We start from the raw sequence: 18,120 nt of genomic DNA, 5'->3' as shown, positions 1-18,120 counted from the left end.
AAACTATAAACTATAATATAATAAACATATATATAACTATATGTTTACTACGGAACCCTAAAAAGCACAAAACGTTACACAATAAAAACATTTAATAAAATATGTAGGTATATTTATAACTTGACTTACGAATAAAATCGTCAAAAATTATTATTATATCTACAGGTACCAGGCCCATCTATTTATCATCCTACCTATCATCTTTTCGAGATAGCGCCATCAAACACAGTCCTCAATAGTGGGTACTGGGTAGTGAGCAGGTGTCTCTCGCCAAAACTTCCAAGTCCAAAACCAAATGGACTGACGATCTCAAGAATCTTTTTTAAAATTCATTAGGCAAACGCTTAACCGCAATCACACCTGATGGAAAGTGATCATGTGGGCTAAGATGAGACGCGTTTACCTAGAAGATGCCTATTCACTCTTGTTTTAAAGATACCCGGGTTGTAATTGAATGTAATGTAATAATGTAATGTGGTAGGAATATGGTGTATGAGGATATGAAAAATGAGATCCAGTCGCCCCTAGATGTATTACCTACCTTAGCCAATTCAGAAAAGATCCTAAATACATACCTACTACATACCTTTTATACCTATCAAGATTAGGTATATGGCGGCTGGGGCAGAAAAAGCGGACACGAACGACTTTTTATTAAATAAAAATAGCGAGCAAACGAGCAGGCGAGGCGGATGTTAAGTTATAGATCTATAGATCTAGATATATAGATAAAGAGAGTAATATATCTAGCTCTATGGATCTAGAGCTATTCAGCTAACACACACCGCGCGACGGAAACGTGTCCAACGCGCCCACATGAAATCGTGCCTACAGCCTACAGTATGGAAGGCCTGCACACTAAACTGAACGCACCTATGTAATGTAAACCGCGTTGCTATTGTTAATTTTATTGACGCGACGCGCAGTGGTCTGTGACCAACTTCATCAGTTCCTTGTATTAAAAAATAAACACACGTACGCGCGCATTCAATGCATATCGTCACTGGTTGTATAATATGTCCAAGGTAACGCTTTAGAAAATTATTTTATGATTTTGTTCTTCCAAGAAAACAATTAAAATATTATGTTGTAGGTAATTTTTACTATTATAAGTCCCGCAAATTGCTATTGAGCTGGAACCATGTCTCATTAATATCGAAATGACGTCATTTTGACGTCAGCCGAAATAATAATATACCATCAGCTCGAAACTTCAGTCTAGTGCCGACGTCACTAAAATTGCGGGACTTCTACATAAAGGTACAGTGCACATAGTATTTGGTACAGCACGACAAGGCTCTTTTGGCACTTGAATGACATTGACATGGGGACGTAGTTGTATTCTTATTATACATACACTAGCTGATCCCCGCGGCTTCGCCCGCGTAGATTTAGGTTTTTAAAGATCCCGTATAGCCTATGTCACTCAGGAATAATGTAGCTTTCTACTGGTGAAAGAATTTTTAAAATCGGTTCAGTAGTTCTAAAGATTACCCCCTACAAACAAACTTAACGACAATGGGGCCGATTCTCTAGGCGGTTTTCTAATTTTAAAATGTCTAATATTAGACTTAGAAAGGTGTGTTATTCTGAAAACCCACTTAAATGACAGGTCTAACCTAAAATTGAATTTGACAGCACTAAACTATTCAATTTAGATTTTAAAGAGCAAAAGTTATTCTGTTGCACGAACTAAATGCCTAAATTAAGAAACGTCAACCTAAAATTTTCTAAAATTAGAGTGGACCTCGCGAGGTGCCCACTAAATTTAAAGAGTCTGCTTAAATGGCAAAATGGACGTGTTTTGAAAGAAATATTTTTATTTGAGTTTAGAATTGTTATATTTAAGATAAAAAAAGTGTCTTTTAAGTGTTTTAATTTAATTTAAACTTTATAAAATGGAAATATACGTGGTTTCTCTGGCTCGTCGTTAATTCGCAAAAAATAATTAGGTTGGTTATCTACTTTGTTGTCTAAGAGTATCAGACACCTCCACAGACATCCTGGCGGCTTCAGCAAGGCAAACCTAAGATCCTTAAGTCTCCTTATTTCTTAACTAGCAAGTGGCAGCTGTTCGAAAATCCTGTGGGACTAGGATACTTTTCTGTAGGTACTTAGCTTACCTACCTACCTAATAAAAGTAGCCTATAAGTATATCCTTCACTAGTATGTGTCCTTGTGAAAAATCTCTGTGCCCAACTAGGTTAGATGCATAAAGGAACATACCCAGAGACAAAAACTTGCATAGGTAGCTACCTAAATATTAGTGTGAACAAAATCTTTGCCAATTAGGTATGCCAAGGTAAAACTTGATGCCTTGTTATCATTATCAATGAGATTAATTCCTACTACCTACTACTTATTGCTAAACATATCAAAAATAAAGCAGAATAAGTGTGGTGGTAGAGTAGGTACTTATAATAAAGTTTAAGTTCTAAAATCTTAATGAGTTCACCTAAAGGTTTATTTATAGGCTTAATTAACAGATTTTACATTTAGTTATGTCTTATACTTACATACCCCTAGTATTGAACTAAGTACTTGAGTAGTACCCAGTTACTTCTTTATTTTCAACTCAGTAGATACCTGCTTGAAAGACTACCTATTACCTGCATAAGTAGGTACTTGCTAACTACAGTACAGTGCAGTATAGACAACTACAGCTAACTGACTTAGCCTGGGTTCACTTTAATCATCTGATAAGTTTTAGTTGAGAAGTACCTAGTAGATACATCTTGTAATTCCTAAACATATCATGATAGGATCTTGTTGAGTTTACCTATATAGGTATACCCATACCCATATGGGTATCACATTTCAGGTTAACTAGCTGACCTGCCTGAGTTGTACCTGCCCCAGCTTTGTTCGGGTGGAATAAGTACCTATGTAAGTATCTGAAAATTATGTCGTAGTGGTCTATATACCTACTTAAAGTAAACGTTCCTTACATGCAAATTCTCAAGTTTTTAAACTCAGCCGCTTAATAAATTACTAGACTCAGGAGTCAGCAGCTTATATGCTGATGTCAGTCAGTCAGTTTATATTTTTACATTTACATAATATGTACAGAAGAGAGAGAGAAAAGCTAGGACTTCTCCATAACGTCCTCAAAAATGTGTGAAGTCTGCCAATCCGCACTTGGTCAGTGTGCTAGATTTTGGCCAAAACACCTTATTCTGAGAGGTGACCCGTGCTCAGTAGTAGTGACCCGGCGATGGATTGATAATGATGATGATGATGTACTGACCTAGCTACCTGCCTTTAGGTCAACGGGAAGTATAGGGTACTTCCCGTTGACCTTGGGTTTCTTGACAGACAACAAAGTGATCCTATAATGGTTCCTTTTGAGGTATGGAACCCATAGTTAGAAGAGAAATAACGTCAAAAAATAATTTGATTTCTTTTATCTTTTCTAGATCTAATTTTTTTAAAAACTAGCTGACTAAAGTTTTCTACACACATACCTATAATTCTAAAAATTAATACAGAAATCTATAGACTCAACCTTTATTTAGTTTGAAATCTATAGATCTCTGACTTTGCATAGACTTAAGATACTGATAAAAGAGACAGAGTTATATCATTGGCATAAATCTGTCTCGTTTTAACCGAAACTTAAGTCAGAGCAAAGTCAAAGTATGCTCTCTACACATATATGCTTAAAGTATTATGTTTTAACTATGTCTAGTCTGAGCTAATTCAAAGTATAGGTACTCTATAGATTTTAGCCAAAGAATATGCAAACCTCAAAAAATGTTTTTATAATTGTTATGGCGAAGTCTGCATTGAAATTGATATAAATAGGGACTGAAAACTAATTTTGAACTATTTATACCTATAGATTATAAATTTCATTTTCAGGTAGTAGTAGTACAACTTAGTCATACTACAGCTGCTCAGTATGATGGAGGCAAGAATTTCCTAACAAAAGCAAGAAAACTTCAATCAGATGATTAACAATTACTTTTATTAAATAAAATAATAAAATATAAACATATGTTTCATTCTGTACTGTACATAATTAATATTTATTTCAATAACATTTAAATAAAAATTAAGTTTAGGAAACAACTGTTCATTTTTGGTAGATGAGTGGACGGAACATCTTTTTAACTCGCAGACTCCATATACTTGGTTTCATGAAATGGGCTGAAATAAAAATTATCAACGTTGAAAGTTTGTTATGATGATGTGTTGAAAGGTTTAATGTATGCTACACTTCTATTTTTTGCTATGCATACTAGCTGTTTACTTTGCAATTAAGCATCACTTTCTTTAACGGTGAACCAAACCATTGTGAGGAAACCTAAATGCCTGAGAGTTCTCAAAGGTGTGTGAAATCTGTCAATCTGCACTCGGCCAGAGTGGTGGACTATGGCCAAACTTCCTGTTTTGAGAGAAGACCCCTGCTCAGTAGTCAGCCGGCAATGAGTTGATCGTGTGATGATACTAACTGTTGCCTGTAATTATTATTTTTATATAGGTATGCTACACTTCCATTTTTTGCTATATTATAATATGTACTAGCTGTTTAATAAGCAATTAAGTATCACTTTCTTTAACCATGAAGGAAAACATTGTGAGGAAACCTACATGCCTGAGAGTTCTCCATAGTGTTCTCCAAGGTGTGTGAAGTCTGTCAATCTGCACTTGGACAGAGTGGTGTACTATGGCCATACTCTTCTCATTTTGAGAGGTGAGCTGGCAATGAGTTGATCATTATGATGATACCAGCTGTTACCTGTTATTATTATTATTATACACGTAGGTATATACATTCAATCTTGATCTTGTAGGTACTTTCATGCCTTAAATCACATTACCGCCTTAGTTTGTTGAATTCATAGCAGAATTCATGGATACCTCGTTCCACGTCCTTGCACGCCAGATTTGTAAGTATACCGCCAAGTTTCAGAACTTCCTCGCTGTATATTCCTTTACCTGTATATTCAATGTACTCTGTGGCAGTCAGTTATTTAGAATGATTGCTTTTCATCTGTTTGCATTGATTTCCTTATTAGCAAGAGTTTGACAATTAGGTACCTCGGTGATTTCGAGGTAAGGTAGGTAGGTAAGATTCCAAGCAAAATTCTTTGCTTTTATCTATTTTATGCACATAACCACTATTTTCACAAAGTTTTGTAACAAAAACTAAGATTCTTTAACCACAAAACATAAAGAAATTAGGTTAGAAATTATATTTGCAACAAAAATAATAGATCAGTTTTTTAACTGGTTTTACGGCTCTGGGTTCTAGCACTTTTGATCAAAGACTTAAGCCTACTTCACACGATAAAATGAACAAAACTTCAATTTTCGACACTTTTATTGTGATTCGACCTAATTAAATCAAGTAAAGTTATTATTTTTGTATTTCAAGTAACATCGTTCGATATTTTTCGCAAAAAATAGTTTTAAGATTAAAGGGGAAAATCAAACACAACATTAGTGCAGTTCTTGTTATCTTAAATAGCAACACTTACTATTCAATTCAAACGTCATTTTAGACGGCCATTTAGGATGTTTAAATTTAGTTGAAGCAAAATTGCGAATGCAGCTTAGAAATAGAAATCCTAAAATTAAAGAATCTAAAATTTAGTTTAGGTTTAGGTTAGGGTACAACAGAATTAGCGCCATTACCTCTTTATTTAATACAACGGGCCGTGCAGCAGAAATCGTAATATTTTAATTTCGCCATAACTTCAAAACCAAACGTCCAATTTTAATCATTCAAAGACCAAATATTATCTCCATAAACTGTTCTTAGTGATGAAATCATTTATTTTGATAAGGATTAATAGCATGAGTAAAATAAACGCGTTTAAATGTAGTCCAAAAAAATTCAAGATTTTTAAATAAAAAAATGGTTGCTGTGCCTCACTCGACATAGATGGGTATAGTGTGTCGCGGACTTTTTTGTAGATATTTATAAGATCTACAATTAATTAGAACATTTTATGGTTCTATCTTTTATAGTTTAGGCAGCGTACGCAAAATAAGTAACTTTTCTGGTTGATTTTTTACACCTTGTGTCCGAAAAACCCAAATATCTTACGGAACCCTATTTTTTTCCAAAATAAAATATAGCCTATGTTACTCGTGGATAATGTAGCTTTCGAATGGTGAAAGAATTTTTAAAATCGGTCCAGTAGTTTTTGAGCCTATTCAGTACAAACAAACAAACAAAGTTTTCCTCTTTATAATATTAGTGTAGATATGTTAGCGATATTGCTTTGCCTTGAGTTGAATTTAAAAAAAGAATGAGTGGCAGATGTAAAATGGCGGCCAGGAAAGCCGGAGCTATTGATTTGAAACAGGGAAAATTAGAATTTATAATTATGTCTTGAAGAAGTTAATAGTTTAGAACTAAGATTGAAGTTTATTAAGCATTGTCTAAATGGAATAAAGTCAGTTCCTATAAGTTGAGAATATTTTTATTACATATATTATTGAAAATAACAATGTTGAAAATCGAGTAAGTTTTATCTAATTTTAACTGAATGAGAAATTGGGAAAGCCGTCCCTGTTTCCACATAGAAAAAGAATAATAAAAACCATTGATAGGCCTTAGACTTGCAACTTAACATGTTTACTCGCTCATATACTATATTTATTACCTAGTGCTAAATATAGCCATAAGATGCAGACACATTTATGCCGTATCTATTATCAGGATATATCGTGATGTTAAGTTTGTAGAAATAGGCAACAAAAAAAAAACAGTGAATTTTAGATTTCTTAATTAGAAACATATAAGGGGACACTTCACAAGTTCCGATTTTGGCCACGCTCTAAAAGATCCTTGTTGCACTGTAGATAGGTACTAGCAAAGGTATTTAATATCTCGTAGATATAGCTCTAGAAGAATAATAATAACTTGCATATAACGCGTAAAATTTAACTCTCGCGCGCCATTTTAACTTTGTGTCAAATTTCATGTCAAAAGTACGATTTTAGTCCTTATGTTAACCTTAGGTGAACCGTACTTTTGACATAACAGTCGACCCATAGAGATAAAATGGCGCGTGAGGAGTCATTTTGTGTGGACTACATATAGACATACGCGTATCTCTCTTATCTACATAGCTTATCTGTGAACTTACGAAAAGCTTATCTATATCAAGGTTAACTATGTTAAAATTAAAGGCAGAAATGTGACCAAATACTGTTAAAATATAATCAAAAACCTATAGTTAATTATTTAAAGTCTACTAAGATAATTGTTAGCTACCCTTTGAATAAATTGTTTAATACTTTTTCAGAATGTTGACTATCTTCAACTATTTTCTTTGCATTATTTAAGTCATCAGGATTGACAGTTGTCGATTTAAAAAACGACGATATAGAATCCAAACCCAAGCTAAATATAGATTCTTCTGCTTTTACTGATTTCGATTGACTATCTTGTTTTTGCTTATGTTCCTTGACAACTGTTTTACGATGTATCTCTTCTTTGTTATATATTTTTAATGCCACATCTTTAAAAGTTATAGTTGAATTAGTTTTACTATCTTTAAGTTTTATTGATAATAAATCTTGAGAAGTCCCTTGAGGCGACTGTTTTTCTGTTGTTGAATTGGATTTTCCATATTTTAGAAGTTCTTCTTTTAATTTTTCTAATTCAGGTTTTTCTAACATTTGTTGGCTATTGATTTTCAAATGCATTTGGTCAATTACTTTATCAAAAATGCGACGGATTTCGCTAACTTCTGTGTCGTTTTTACTATTTCGTCGTACATCATTTAAAAGTTGAAATTCCTCCAAAATAGATTCAACAGGTGATTTATTATTAGCAAATTGCATTTTTTTAATTTCATTCTTAACATTTTCTGATATGTTTTCCGATTCCTGCTTTATTATTTTACTTATTTCGGCTAAATGATTGGCATCAAATTTATCCTTATCGGGTGCAATTTTTCCGTCCGTGTTATGTTTATCTAAAGCGTTAATTATTGATTTACTAACATTTTTAATTGAATGTTCAGACTCGTGAGAAATACGCCTCGAGGAATGTTTATGATGAATGACCGAGTGTTTCTGAATTTTAGAGACAGTTTTGGTCCGAGTATCATCTCGGTGATTCAAATCTTGCTCTTTTGGTTTCTCTGTACCTTTGCATCTTTGGTTGTATTGTGTACGTTGATTAAGCAGTCCGTTTCGGACCAGCACTTGCTCAACCGCTGATACAGTACAATAGAAGGTGTCCTTGACGTCACTGACAACATCACCTATTAATTTTCCAAATCCTTGATTTATATTAGATACGGCGCCACGAATGTCGTCCAAAAAAGATGCTTGAGCCTGCAACGTAAAAAAATAAGTATTTAAATTACTCTAAACTAGATTTGTTAGATATGAGCACAATTAGATTTACATTTTAATTTGCGTATATACACAAATAATACTTACTTTTAAGAACAGAAGAATAAAAACAAATGAAGGTCCCCTCATTATAAACGAAACTAAATTAAAACCATATAAACACAGACACAACCTATATGAAAGAATTAATGCGTAGCTACTATTATTTCTGTATAAATCTATCAAAACGAAAAGTGACGTCTATTTGCTGAAGTGAGCCACGGGCGCGCCAGTTGTTTCGCACTTGTGCTAATATTTGTTTCACATTACTACTACTACTTCACATTATACTGAGTTATATTGGAATATAAGCCAAATTAATATTAATGAATACACGATTACCATATTATTAATTTTATAGGAAACAAATAAAACGTCCATGTAATTAATAGTCAAGATTTTATTTTAATGATTTAAATATACCCTACACTCTCTTATATCACAAAATGTTAGACTAATTGCTTTTAACAATGTGCCGATAAAACAATAGATACCGTATTATAAAATTCATAGAAATCATAAAATTCTAGTTCTGATTCACACATTGTAAAGCTTTACTAAAATAAACTATGATAGAGCAAGAACGAGCAAATGACATGATATTGTATTCGAACCAAGTAAAATCCTAATTAAAATATTAAAAATACAACGATCCAAATAAATACAATTAATGTTGAGATATGGCAAAGTTCTCACTCTAACAAATAAATATTTTGAAAATATTATCTACAAAGTCAATTATAAAATAGGTACAACAAATTAGGCAGTATAATAAAATTGTTGACAGTAAAGCTGAGTTATTGCACATCAATCTCAGCAGCTTTGTAATAAAAATGTGGATCATTTAGGAATATAATGTATTTTGCCTATCCACAAAACAAATGATGTCTTGAAGAAATGTCAAAATTGTTTCAAATGCTTCGACATTATGGAAATTCTAAGTTATTAACATAAACTTAAATTAATAATTTTATATTTTATTAAATTACAAGTCCGTCTATTGTCCTCTGATTCTTATTGTCATATTAATGTAATTTTTTTTTAAACGGCAACAATAATATGCTTACAAAATTTTATAGACTTAGTATAAATCTAATAAACTTTTGCTTTTAATACAATTTTTTAAACAGAAGGGGTTTATTTACAGTTTTTATTGTTTTAGCCACTCACATGTTACGCCAACTCGAGTGACAGAGATCTTAAAAATTATATTTTCGTAAATCACTCCCTAAACCATGGTTGAGCTGCCAGCATGAAACTAATTAATCACAGATTCATTTCTCGATGTTGTATTGGCACGTATTGAGCAAGATTTTCCAAATATAACATTATACACACTGTATTTCCTGGTATCCTTTTGTGTAGTATGAACAATGTTTCATATAATTTCGATACAAGCACAATTTACAAAAATTCATTTTGATCATTCTGGCGCAGTTGCCTCAGTTTATGAAATAAGGGCTCCCATGCATTTTGAACTTTGATCAATCTGATTCTTTGAGATTTTAGTACTCATTCATTTGGTAACTATAACCTAGACAAAAATATAATTTTAATAACTGACGATTATAATATATATTTTTTTCCATTTAACGTTACATGGCAATTCATTTAATAACTTAATCATATTACGTCTTATACTTATTACACCTACATTTTACGTACCCGATTATTGTTTTTATATCTTAGCTTAAAATACGTATTAGCAAGCAAACATCTCAATAGATTCAAAACAACAAAAGTAGATTTAGTTGATTGCAGTTTTTAATGACTGTTTTAAAACATTAGTGAACATTAACTAAGGCTCAATTTACACTGAAAGGGAATGGAAGCTTTGTAAGATAGATTTGATAGATAGTTTGTTTAGAAGCATAGCATATTATTGACTTTTATCTCCAGCTCGTAAAACACAAGTTTCTTGCCCAAATGAAAAAGTCGACGGAATGCGCGGGAACTCCCGCGACTTCACGGGAATTTTGTTTTTCGGTAGAATTTTATGTTTTACGTGGTGGAGATTGAAATCAATATGATATTATGTATCATTTTAGAAATTCGCTTCCATTCCCTTTCAGTATACATTGAGCCTAACACTACAAGATTTTACTCGCACATGAAAACATTTGCTACAATTTGTGATAAAGTGTTAACTAACAATGTTCAATAAAGTTTAATAACATTTTATAACTGTATAGTGTGGCAGCACCACTGGTTTTTAGCTGGTCTGTAAAGTACGTAGATGGGGTTTTATGTGATATCGGTGGAAAACTTTCGTATGGAAGATGTTGCTTGGGATGTCTACGCGTAACCGTGAGATTACACCAAAACACAATAAACATGTGCATGTTTGACAGTTCGTCGTTTGTGAAGAATCTCCTAACTTGTTTTGTTAAATTTACGTTCGCATTGCAGGAAATCGGATCAATCATTTGACAGATTTAAAGATTTGTCGAAATGTAAAACAAGTTCCTTTTGAACTAGTGACAACACAATGCAAACGCAGTTCTATATATTAACACAAAACAGAGTTTTTACTTTTTAACATGTTATTTACATGTTTCGGCAGTGCAAACTCACGGTAACATTAAAATATGTAAAAAAACACTTTACAAGACATTATTTGTACAATATTCATATCATCACAATAAAACGACAATTTAATATTATGAAAAAAAAGCTGTCACCTATAAAATATTAATTAATTATATTCATCTAGAATCTAGCTACATATTTAAACTATAATTATGTGAAATTTGTAAATATACAACACATAAAAGGTGTTAAATTTAATAAATTAAATGAAATCTATAGTATATATAAAAACTTAAAAAGTAGTACCTATGTAAGAATAAATAAATAAATAAAAGAAAATAAACTATTGAAACAAAGTAAATCGCAAAGAAATCTTAGTTAAAATTTTTGTAAAAAATGTACGAAAATCATAAGAAAAACTTGGCTCTGGGCTTAGATATTCTTATCCTAAATACGAGCTGTATTGAAATATATTATTGAGCATTTGAGTTAATATTATTACTATACTCTTTATTTATAGAGTAAAAAAGTAATACTTAATGCTTGGTAATACTTATAGCACTTTTCATAAACAATGTCTGATATGTACCTACCTATAAAAAAGACAACAAATCAGATACATTATTGAAATACAAGATTTAAAAACTTTAAATTTAGTTAACCTTTTGTTCCATACAGTAATTATTTTTTATTTCATATTTTTATGAAAGTAATAAGTATATTAAACTTTTTTATACTATAATATGACAACCTTCACGATATGAGTTGATTTAAATATGATTCTTGATTAACACGTAGCCTACTTTTTAGTGCGGAAAATCAAAGAGTTCCCCCAGCATTTTGAAAAACCCATATCACGCGGACAAGTCACAGGCTTCATCTGGTAAATTTTACAAATTAATGTAATTGCCAGAAAGATTCCGTTAAAAACGTAATGTTACACTTGTAATATCAATTCGTATGATGTATAATAAGGTAGGTTTCTTAATATAATATTAAATTGCATGAAAAATATTTATATTATTACTATCATAAGTATATCTAATCAACATATTTATTTTCATTAAAATAAACATAACAAGAGATCTTTAACAAATATTTCGCACATAATATTCACATACAATGACATCAATTTCCGCTCAAAAGGAGCCACAAAAGGTATATCAAAATATCATTTTATAAGAATAATTTAGAAAATATAATTGATCAACTCTTCTAATTATTGATTACAAGCTAATGTGACTAATTCTGTTGTACAAAATTTTTAAACAAAACTAAATTGACAAGTTTTAATCTACAGTTTAGAATAAAAATTGTGCACAATAGACCTGCCATAATGTCGCTTAACATAAGAAATAATTACTGAACTTTCATGCGTTTCGCACGTTATGTTAAAAATAATACACGTCAAACTTGTCTGCCCATCAGTAACCACGGTTTTTTGAAGTTCGGGATAGTAATAGACGTCAGTCTAAGCATAGTCAAAGTTCGCTCTATAGATCTTAGGCTGAGATCTATAGAGCGCACTTTGACTTTGCTCAGACTTAAGTTTCAGTTAAAATGGGACAGATTTATGCCAGCGATATAACGCTGTCTCTTTTTAACAAAGTCTTAAGTCCGAGCAAAATCAAAGTGCGTTCTAAAGATCTCAACCTTAGAATTGAGTTGCTAAATGTCAAAAACTGTACAGAATATGCGGGCAGAGTAGAAATTCAGCAACCTGCTTTGTATGCATGTTGGCGCGTAATATGATGCAGGGCATTAGGTTGACCTGTGCACCCATTTCGGGAGGTGTCACGGACTAAATGTTACATTTGTGTGTTTTGTGTGTGACACCATTGTTGAATAAACATATTTCTTCGTTTCTTTCTTACAAATTGCGTAGAAACGTTTAAAGCAGACTTACTCTGTATTGTCAAGGGGTACTGACGTCATCGTTGGGGGGGTCCTCTCTCTTTGGCGGCGTGGGCGGGCTGAGGGACGGCGGGCCGGGGGGCAGCTCCTCGCGCGGCGGGGGGAGCGGCGCGACGTGCAGCTTGGGCAGGGGAGGGATGGGCGGCGTGGGCGTATCCCCCCGTGCCGTGTTGGCTTGCGGATTGACCGGGATACCGTTGTTCATCCGCTGGTAGTGTGGTTTCCAGGTGTTCGCTGGCGGTGTGTAGTTGAGGTGGTCGTATTCCATTTCTGAAAGAAGTTGTCACAGTCAGTTCACACTACTGGACGGATCAGGATGAAATTTGGCATGCAGATAGCTATTATGAAATGAAATCCACAAAGAAAGGATTTTTGAAAATTCAACTTTGTGTAGTCCATGCGGTCGTAAGTCGCGGGCACAAGCTAGTAGTTTAATAAAGTAACATATTCGCAGTCAAACTTTACCATATCCTTTGTGTTTGATCTCGTCATAAACATGGTCCAACTTATTGTCGTCGTCGATACAATGGTACAACTTCGGATTCGTCATATCCGCGTCCTTGTTCTTCACAGAATAGGGATCATATGCTGAAACAAATCCAATAATAATCAGTACCCTTATTATAAATGCGAAAGTGTGTTTGTTTGTTGGTTTATTGGTTTGTCCTTCAATCACGTCGCAACGGATCGAGCTGATTTTTTGCATGGGTATAGTTAAAGACTTGGAGAGTGACAGGCTACTTTTTATCCCGGGAAATTAAAGGATTCCCACGGGATTTTTAAAAACCTAAATCCACGCGTACGAAGTCGCGGGCATCAGCTAGTAATTAATAACTAGCGGATACCTAGCGTGTGCTACTACATAAAAAAAAGAATGTGCCTAATGCATTGTTTTAGTGGTCTAAAACCTTCAACAAACATCTTCGCGTTATTACCTTTCTAATGACCGGTTTGGGGCACATTGGTTGGATGGTTTCAAAGTCTATGATGGACACAGGTAGAAAGAAACATTCTTGTGTTCTATAGACTTATATAGAGATAATATTAAAACATTGAATTTAAAAAAAGCAAACAAAACATACATTGGGGCTGATTCTCTTGCACACAATCTCTAAACTAAACTAAATTAACAGGTCTAAATGTCTAGTGCTGTCCTTTTCCGCAAGCAACATTATGACAGGGATAGCAATAGATTTAGACGTGTCATTTTAGTTTAGTTTAGAGATTGTGTACAATAGAATCAGCCCCACTGACTGACTAATTACTATATCATTTTAAATGTCGCTCCGTTACTTTGATTACCAATTCGGCTAATTTTTTTGTACATAATCTTCAAAATAAACTAAAAAGACAGGTCTTAATATTAATATATTGCTATCCTTTTCATAATGCTCCCTGCGAAAAAAATAGACTGTTTCAACCTGTCAATTTGGTTAGTTCAGTCAGTTTAGCTAGGAGATTGTGCACAGAAGAATTAGCCACAATATTAAGAAAGAAAGAAAGAGAGAAATTGCATTTATTTGTTGTTGGTGTCACAGATAAAAATAAAGCATACAAGTGTACCTCACATTTTTATCTGTGACACCACCACAAATGGGTGTACAGCTCAGTGTAATGTCCTGCATCATATATGCGTTAACACGCATAATATGCAGGAATTAGTTTAACTCTTACTTGTTGCACACTTTTCGTAGTGTACCACAAGAATATAGGCACTGGGAACGGAATAGGCTTGCTGTATAAAATGAAACTCACTGTTGTGAGAGCTGGAGGCTCCCATCCTTAGTTTCTCCAAGGTGGTGTTGGTGAGCTTGCTGCCAGCGCCGAGGTTGTTGTTGAATATATGCGTCGCGTTGTTTAACAGCGTCGTCGAATCGTCCCCACGCGTGGAGCTCGGGAACGAGTACACGGGATTGTCGAAGTGCTGTTGTTCTGTGTGTTAGAAAACTAAGTAAGAAAGGTGGTGATGCTTACTGTACATGAAGTCGACACCGCCCCGAATTTAGTATAAACTATAAATAAATTAAAATATCCATATTTTTTTAATTTATAGACTACCGCTTGGCTGCAATCAGACCCGCTGGCAAGTGATGATGCAGCCTAAGATGGAGCACGCTTGCCTAGAAGACGCCTATTCACTCTTAACTTGAAGGTATTACCCATATTAAAAGTGGTGGGAAAAACTGAGTGTTCCATCACCTAGCGGTTCGAATAAGAGTGAAGCTACACGATGCGTGGCGTTGGTCATCCTACATAGAAATCGCTGTACCATACGCTGTAAAAAGCATCACGACGTCGTGCAGCGCCGCACCGCACGCGCAACGAACTTGGTGCCAGGGAGCGGGGAAGTGTGGTGCAGTACGCAGCGCACCGGAAACGGAACATCGTGTGGCCGTCTTAGAAATGAGGAGGCGATTCGCTGCAGCTTTATTTCTGGCCCGGAGAGTAATGTGCGGCTGACCTGGCTGCAGGTTGGGATCGGCGGTGTAGTGCACGTGCGCGATCTCGCGTTTGAGGTTGCGCACGCGCTTGCGGTAGTACAGCAGCACCAGCCCCGCGCCCGCCGCGCACGCTGCCACCAGCAGCACCAGCACCGCCGTCAGCCCCGCGCTCGAACCGGCTGCTGGACACCACACATTTGTCAAAACAAATAAAAATATTTTTTATTCAAAAAGGTTTTAAGGGTATCTCAAAAATGAAGCGACTAAGCGACTATAATCTATGTTTATCTCGCGAGCACCGTCCATGCACTCGACCACTCTGTTTACTTTGTAATTTCATTTCTACCTAATTCGTTTTTGTATAAAATCGCAGTATTTTATGGATAGCTTTGGATGGATAGATAGCTTTTCACGGCCCATCAGTTTAACCGATTTCGATGAAAGATACAGAGAGCTTGCATCCCGGAAAAGGACATAGCTGGCTACTTTTAATCCCGGAAAATCAAAGAGTTCCGGGGTTTTAAAAACCTAAATTCACGCGGGCGAAGCCGAGGACATCATCTAGTTGTTAATACATTGTTAAGTTTTTTATGTATGTGAATTCGTAATTCTTAGTGAGTATAGTTTCTTAAACCGTATCATTCATTGGCACAACAGTAAAATTCAGACAGTCCTCCTCCAACGAACCCAAGCCAGTCACAATTATCACAGACCATGCATCCCTAAAGTGGTTCTTAAATTTAGAAAATCCCTCAGGACGACTCGCCAGATGGGGTTGTAGATTATCACAGTATAATTTTGTTATCGAACATAGGAAGGGTTGTGATAATGTAGTTCCGGATACCTTGTCGAGACTCATACACGTAGATGTAGTTGGTGATCGTAATGATAACTCTAGTCAACAAGTTTTGGTAGATGACTGGTATGACAAAACATTTAATGGCTGTAAAATCAATCCAGCAAATTTTCCGAATTTTTGTATTTTGAACGATAAACTATATCGTTACAGTAAATGTAAATACCAGCTTCTCAGTGAGTTCGACTGGAAAGAGGTAGTCCACAAGAACGACATCCTTAGAATTATGCAACAAAACCATGCAGATGCAACTGCAGGTCATTTTGGTGTGTTCAAAACTCATCGCAGATTATCCCTCAGATATTTTTGGCGTGGTATGTATAAGGACGTGGTTGAGTACGTTAAGAATTGTGATACTTGCTCTGCGTATAAACACACGACATCAGCCACTCCAGGTCTGCTAGGGAAGCCTAAAGTCTGCGAGAGACCTTTTCAGGTCATTTCGGCTGATTTAGTCGGACCTTTGCCTAGGTCTAAATCAGGATTTACATTTCTTTTTGTGGTGACGTGTTGTTTTTCGAAATATACAATGTTGTTTCCGTTACGGCGTGCCACAGGTGCCGCTGTTGTTAAAGCGCTAGAGAATTTTGTATTTTTGAACCATAGTGTTCCAGAGACTGTGATTGTGGACAATGGGTCCCAATTTACAGGATCTGAATTCCGTAATCTCATTAAGCGTTATAATATTCCGAAATTACACTACACACCACTGTACACTCCGCAAGTTAACCTTGTTGAGAGGTACAATAAGGTTGTTATGACTGCTGTAGCCGCTTTTGTGAAAGATAACCACAGGTCCTGGGACGAAAACCTGTACAAGGTCCAGTTCGCCATAAACAGTGCGGTTAATGAATCCACTGGATTCTCCCCGTTCTTCCTTGTCCACGCTAGAGAACCGGTTTTAAATGGTTCCTTCTATAAGGACACGGATAAGGAGTACGAGGCCGGAATTCCAAGGGAGGAATACGCAGGAAAGTTTGGAACTTTGGAGGACATATTTGGTCAGGTTAGGAGAAATTTGTTTCAGGCTCATGCAGAGTATGCAACGCATTACAACTTAAGGCGTAGGTCTGCAAGCTATTCTGTTGGGGACATAGTGTGGAAAAAGACCTATCCACAAAGCGACGCTACAAATTTTTTCGCAGCTAAGCTGGCACCTAAGTATGAAAAGTGCAGGGTTGTCAAGGTTTTGTCACCTTTGGTTTACGAACTAGTTAGAGTAGCTGACAACCACCCAATAGGCACTTGGCATATTAAGGATATTAAGAAGTAGATATTTGCCATTACTTAGTTTGGTCTAAACTGTTTGAATATTTAAGTTATCAATATTCAATTAGGAATTTGTATGAGTGTAGTGATGTTCTGAGTTAACAGTTACATTACCATGGTTCAGTTGAGGATGAATGTAGTGGATGTATGTAGGGATGAATATGTGATGATTGGAATGCTTGTGGTAGACCAACCGGTTGAGAAAGTAAAAATGCAAATATCGTACTTTGGGGATAACGAAAAGGGGGGGTTTTGTGTTTTGTTTTCGTTTTCCTTCTAGATAATGGATCATTTCTGTTATTTTTCCGATTCTGTTCCGAGATCTATTTTCTAGGAGAGTTATTTCGTTTTTTTTTTCTCATATTCCGATTTTGATTCGGTTTTATTTTTCCGAATGGGATAGAGAACGGTTGCCATATCAGATGGACCCGTTCACAACCAGATTTTCCGTATTTGTTGAGTAACAAATATTACGATGGTAGTTTAAAAGAGTGAACCACCGTAGGCCTAGACGCATTCTATCAGTCAGCTGAAGAATGATGCCAAGATGTTTCCACTCAAGTGTCTTAGACACCATGAAGTTTTTTTTGTATATATTCTTTTTAGAAGTTAGGGTTGTGTAGTTAAGTATAATGTATAAAACCTTACACTGTTTTCAGTATATTTATTTTGTTAGACAATTTTCCTTGTTAGTAGTAGATGTGCGTTCACGCGTAACTTCTGTGTTTTTCTTGTTTGTTTCAGGCAAAT

General features: G+C 35.0%; 2 protein-coding genes and 1 long non-coding RNA gene across 3 annotated transcripts in view; all 3 read right to left on the bottom strand.

The window, feature by feature from the left end:
- Window positions 1-3,948: 3,948 nt before the first annotated feature.
- On the bottom strand, window positions 3,949-5,632 carry LOC138403061 (uncharacterized). The gene is made up of 2 exons (XR_011237352.1): window positions 4,742-5,632; window positions 3,949-4,149 (listed from the first exon to the last, which is right to left on the bottom strand). It is a non-coding gene; the product is annotated as an uncharacterized lncRNA (long non-coding RNA).
- Window positions 5,633-7,048: 1,416 nt separating this feature from the next.
- LOC117987224 (repetitive organellar protein-like) lies at window positions 7,049-8,547 on the bottom strand. The gene is made up of 2 exons (XM_034974180.2): window positions 8,410-8,547; window positions 7,049-8,301 (listed from the first exon to the last, which is right to left on the bottom strand). Exons 1-2 carry the CDS (start codon window positions 8,449-8,451, stop codon window positions 7,228-7,230), a joined length of 1,116 nt encoding a protein of 371 aa, XP_034830071.1. The 5' UTR covers window positions 8,452-8,547; the 3' UTR covers window positions 7,049-7,227.
- A 3,352-nt stretch (window positions 8,548-11,899) lies between these two features.
- Window positions 11,900-18,120, bottom strand: part of drpr (multiple EGF like domains draper) — a 44,353-nt gene continuing 38,132 nt past the window's right edge. The window contains exons 15-18 of the mRNA XM_034973625.2: window positions 15,266-15,427; window positions 14,560-14,736; window positions 13,270-13,392; window positions 11,900-13,074 (exon numbers count right to left, since the gene is read on the bottom strand). Coding sequence (XP_034829516.1) covers window positions 12,806-13,074; window positions 13,270-13,392; window positions 14,560-14,736; window positions 15,266-15,427 — 731 coding nt within the window. The 3' untranslated portion in view covers window positions 11,900-12,805. The remainder of the gene's footprint in view (window positions 13,075-13,269; window positions 13,393-14,559; window positions 14,737-15,265; window positions 15,428-18,120) is intronic.

This window comes from Maniola hyperantus, chromosome 12 (assembly GCF_902806685.2).
Source record: "Maniola hyperantus chromosome 12, iAphHyp1.2, whole genome shotgun sequence".
In the NCBI taxonomy this organism is placed as follows: Eukaryota; Metazoa; Arthropoda; class Insecta; order Lepidoptera; family Nymphalidae; genus Maniola; species Maniola hyperantus.
Note: the sequence above shows the minus strand (reverse complement) of the source record. Positions and strands in the feature narration are given on the sequence as shown.

Coding starts and splice junctions, on each gene's coding strand:
- LOC117987224 (XM_034974180.2), bottom strand. CDS start 8,451: ATGAGGGGACCTTCATTTGTTTTTATTCTTCTGTTCTTAAAA. Junction 8,302..8,409: donor TTATTCTTCTGTTCTTAAAA/GTAAGTATTATT, acceptor TTTACGTTGCAG/GCTCAAGCATCTTTTTTGGA.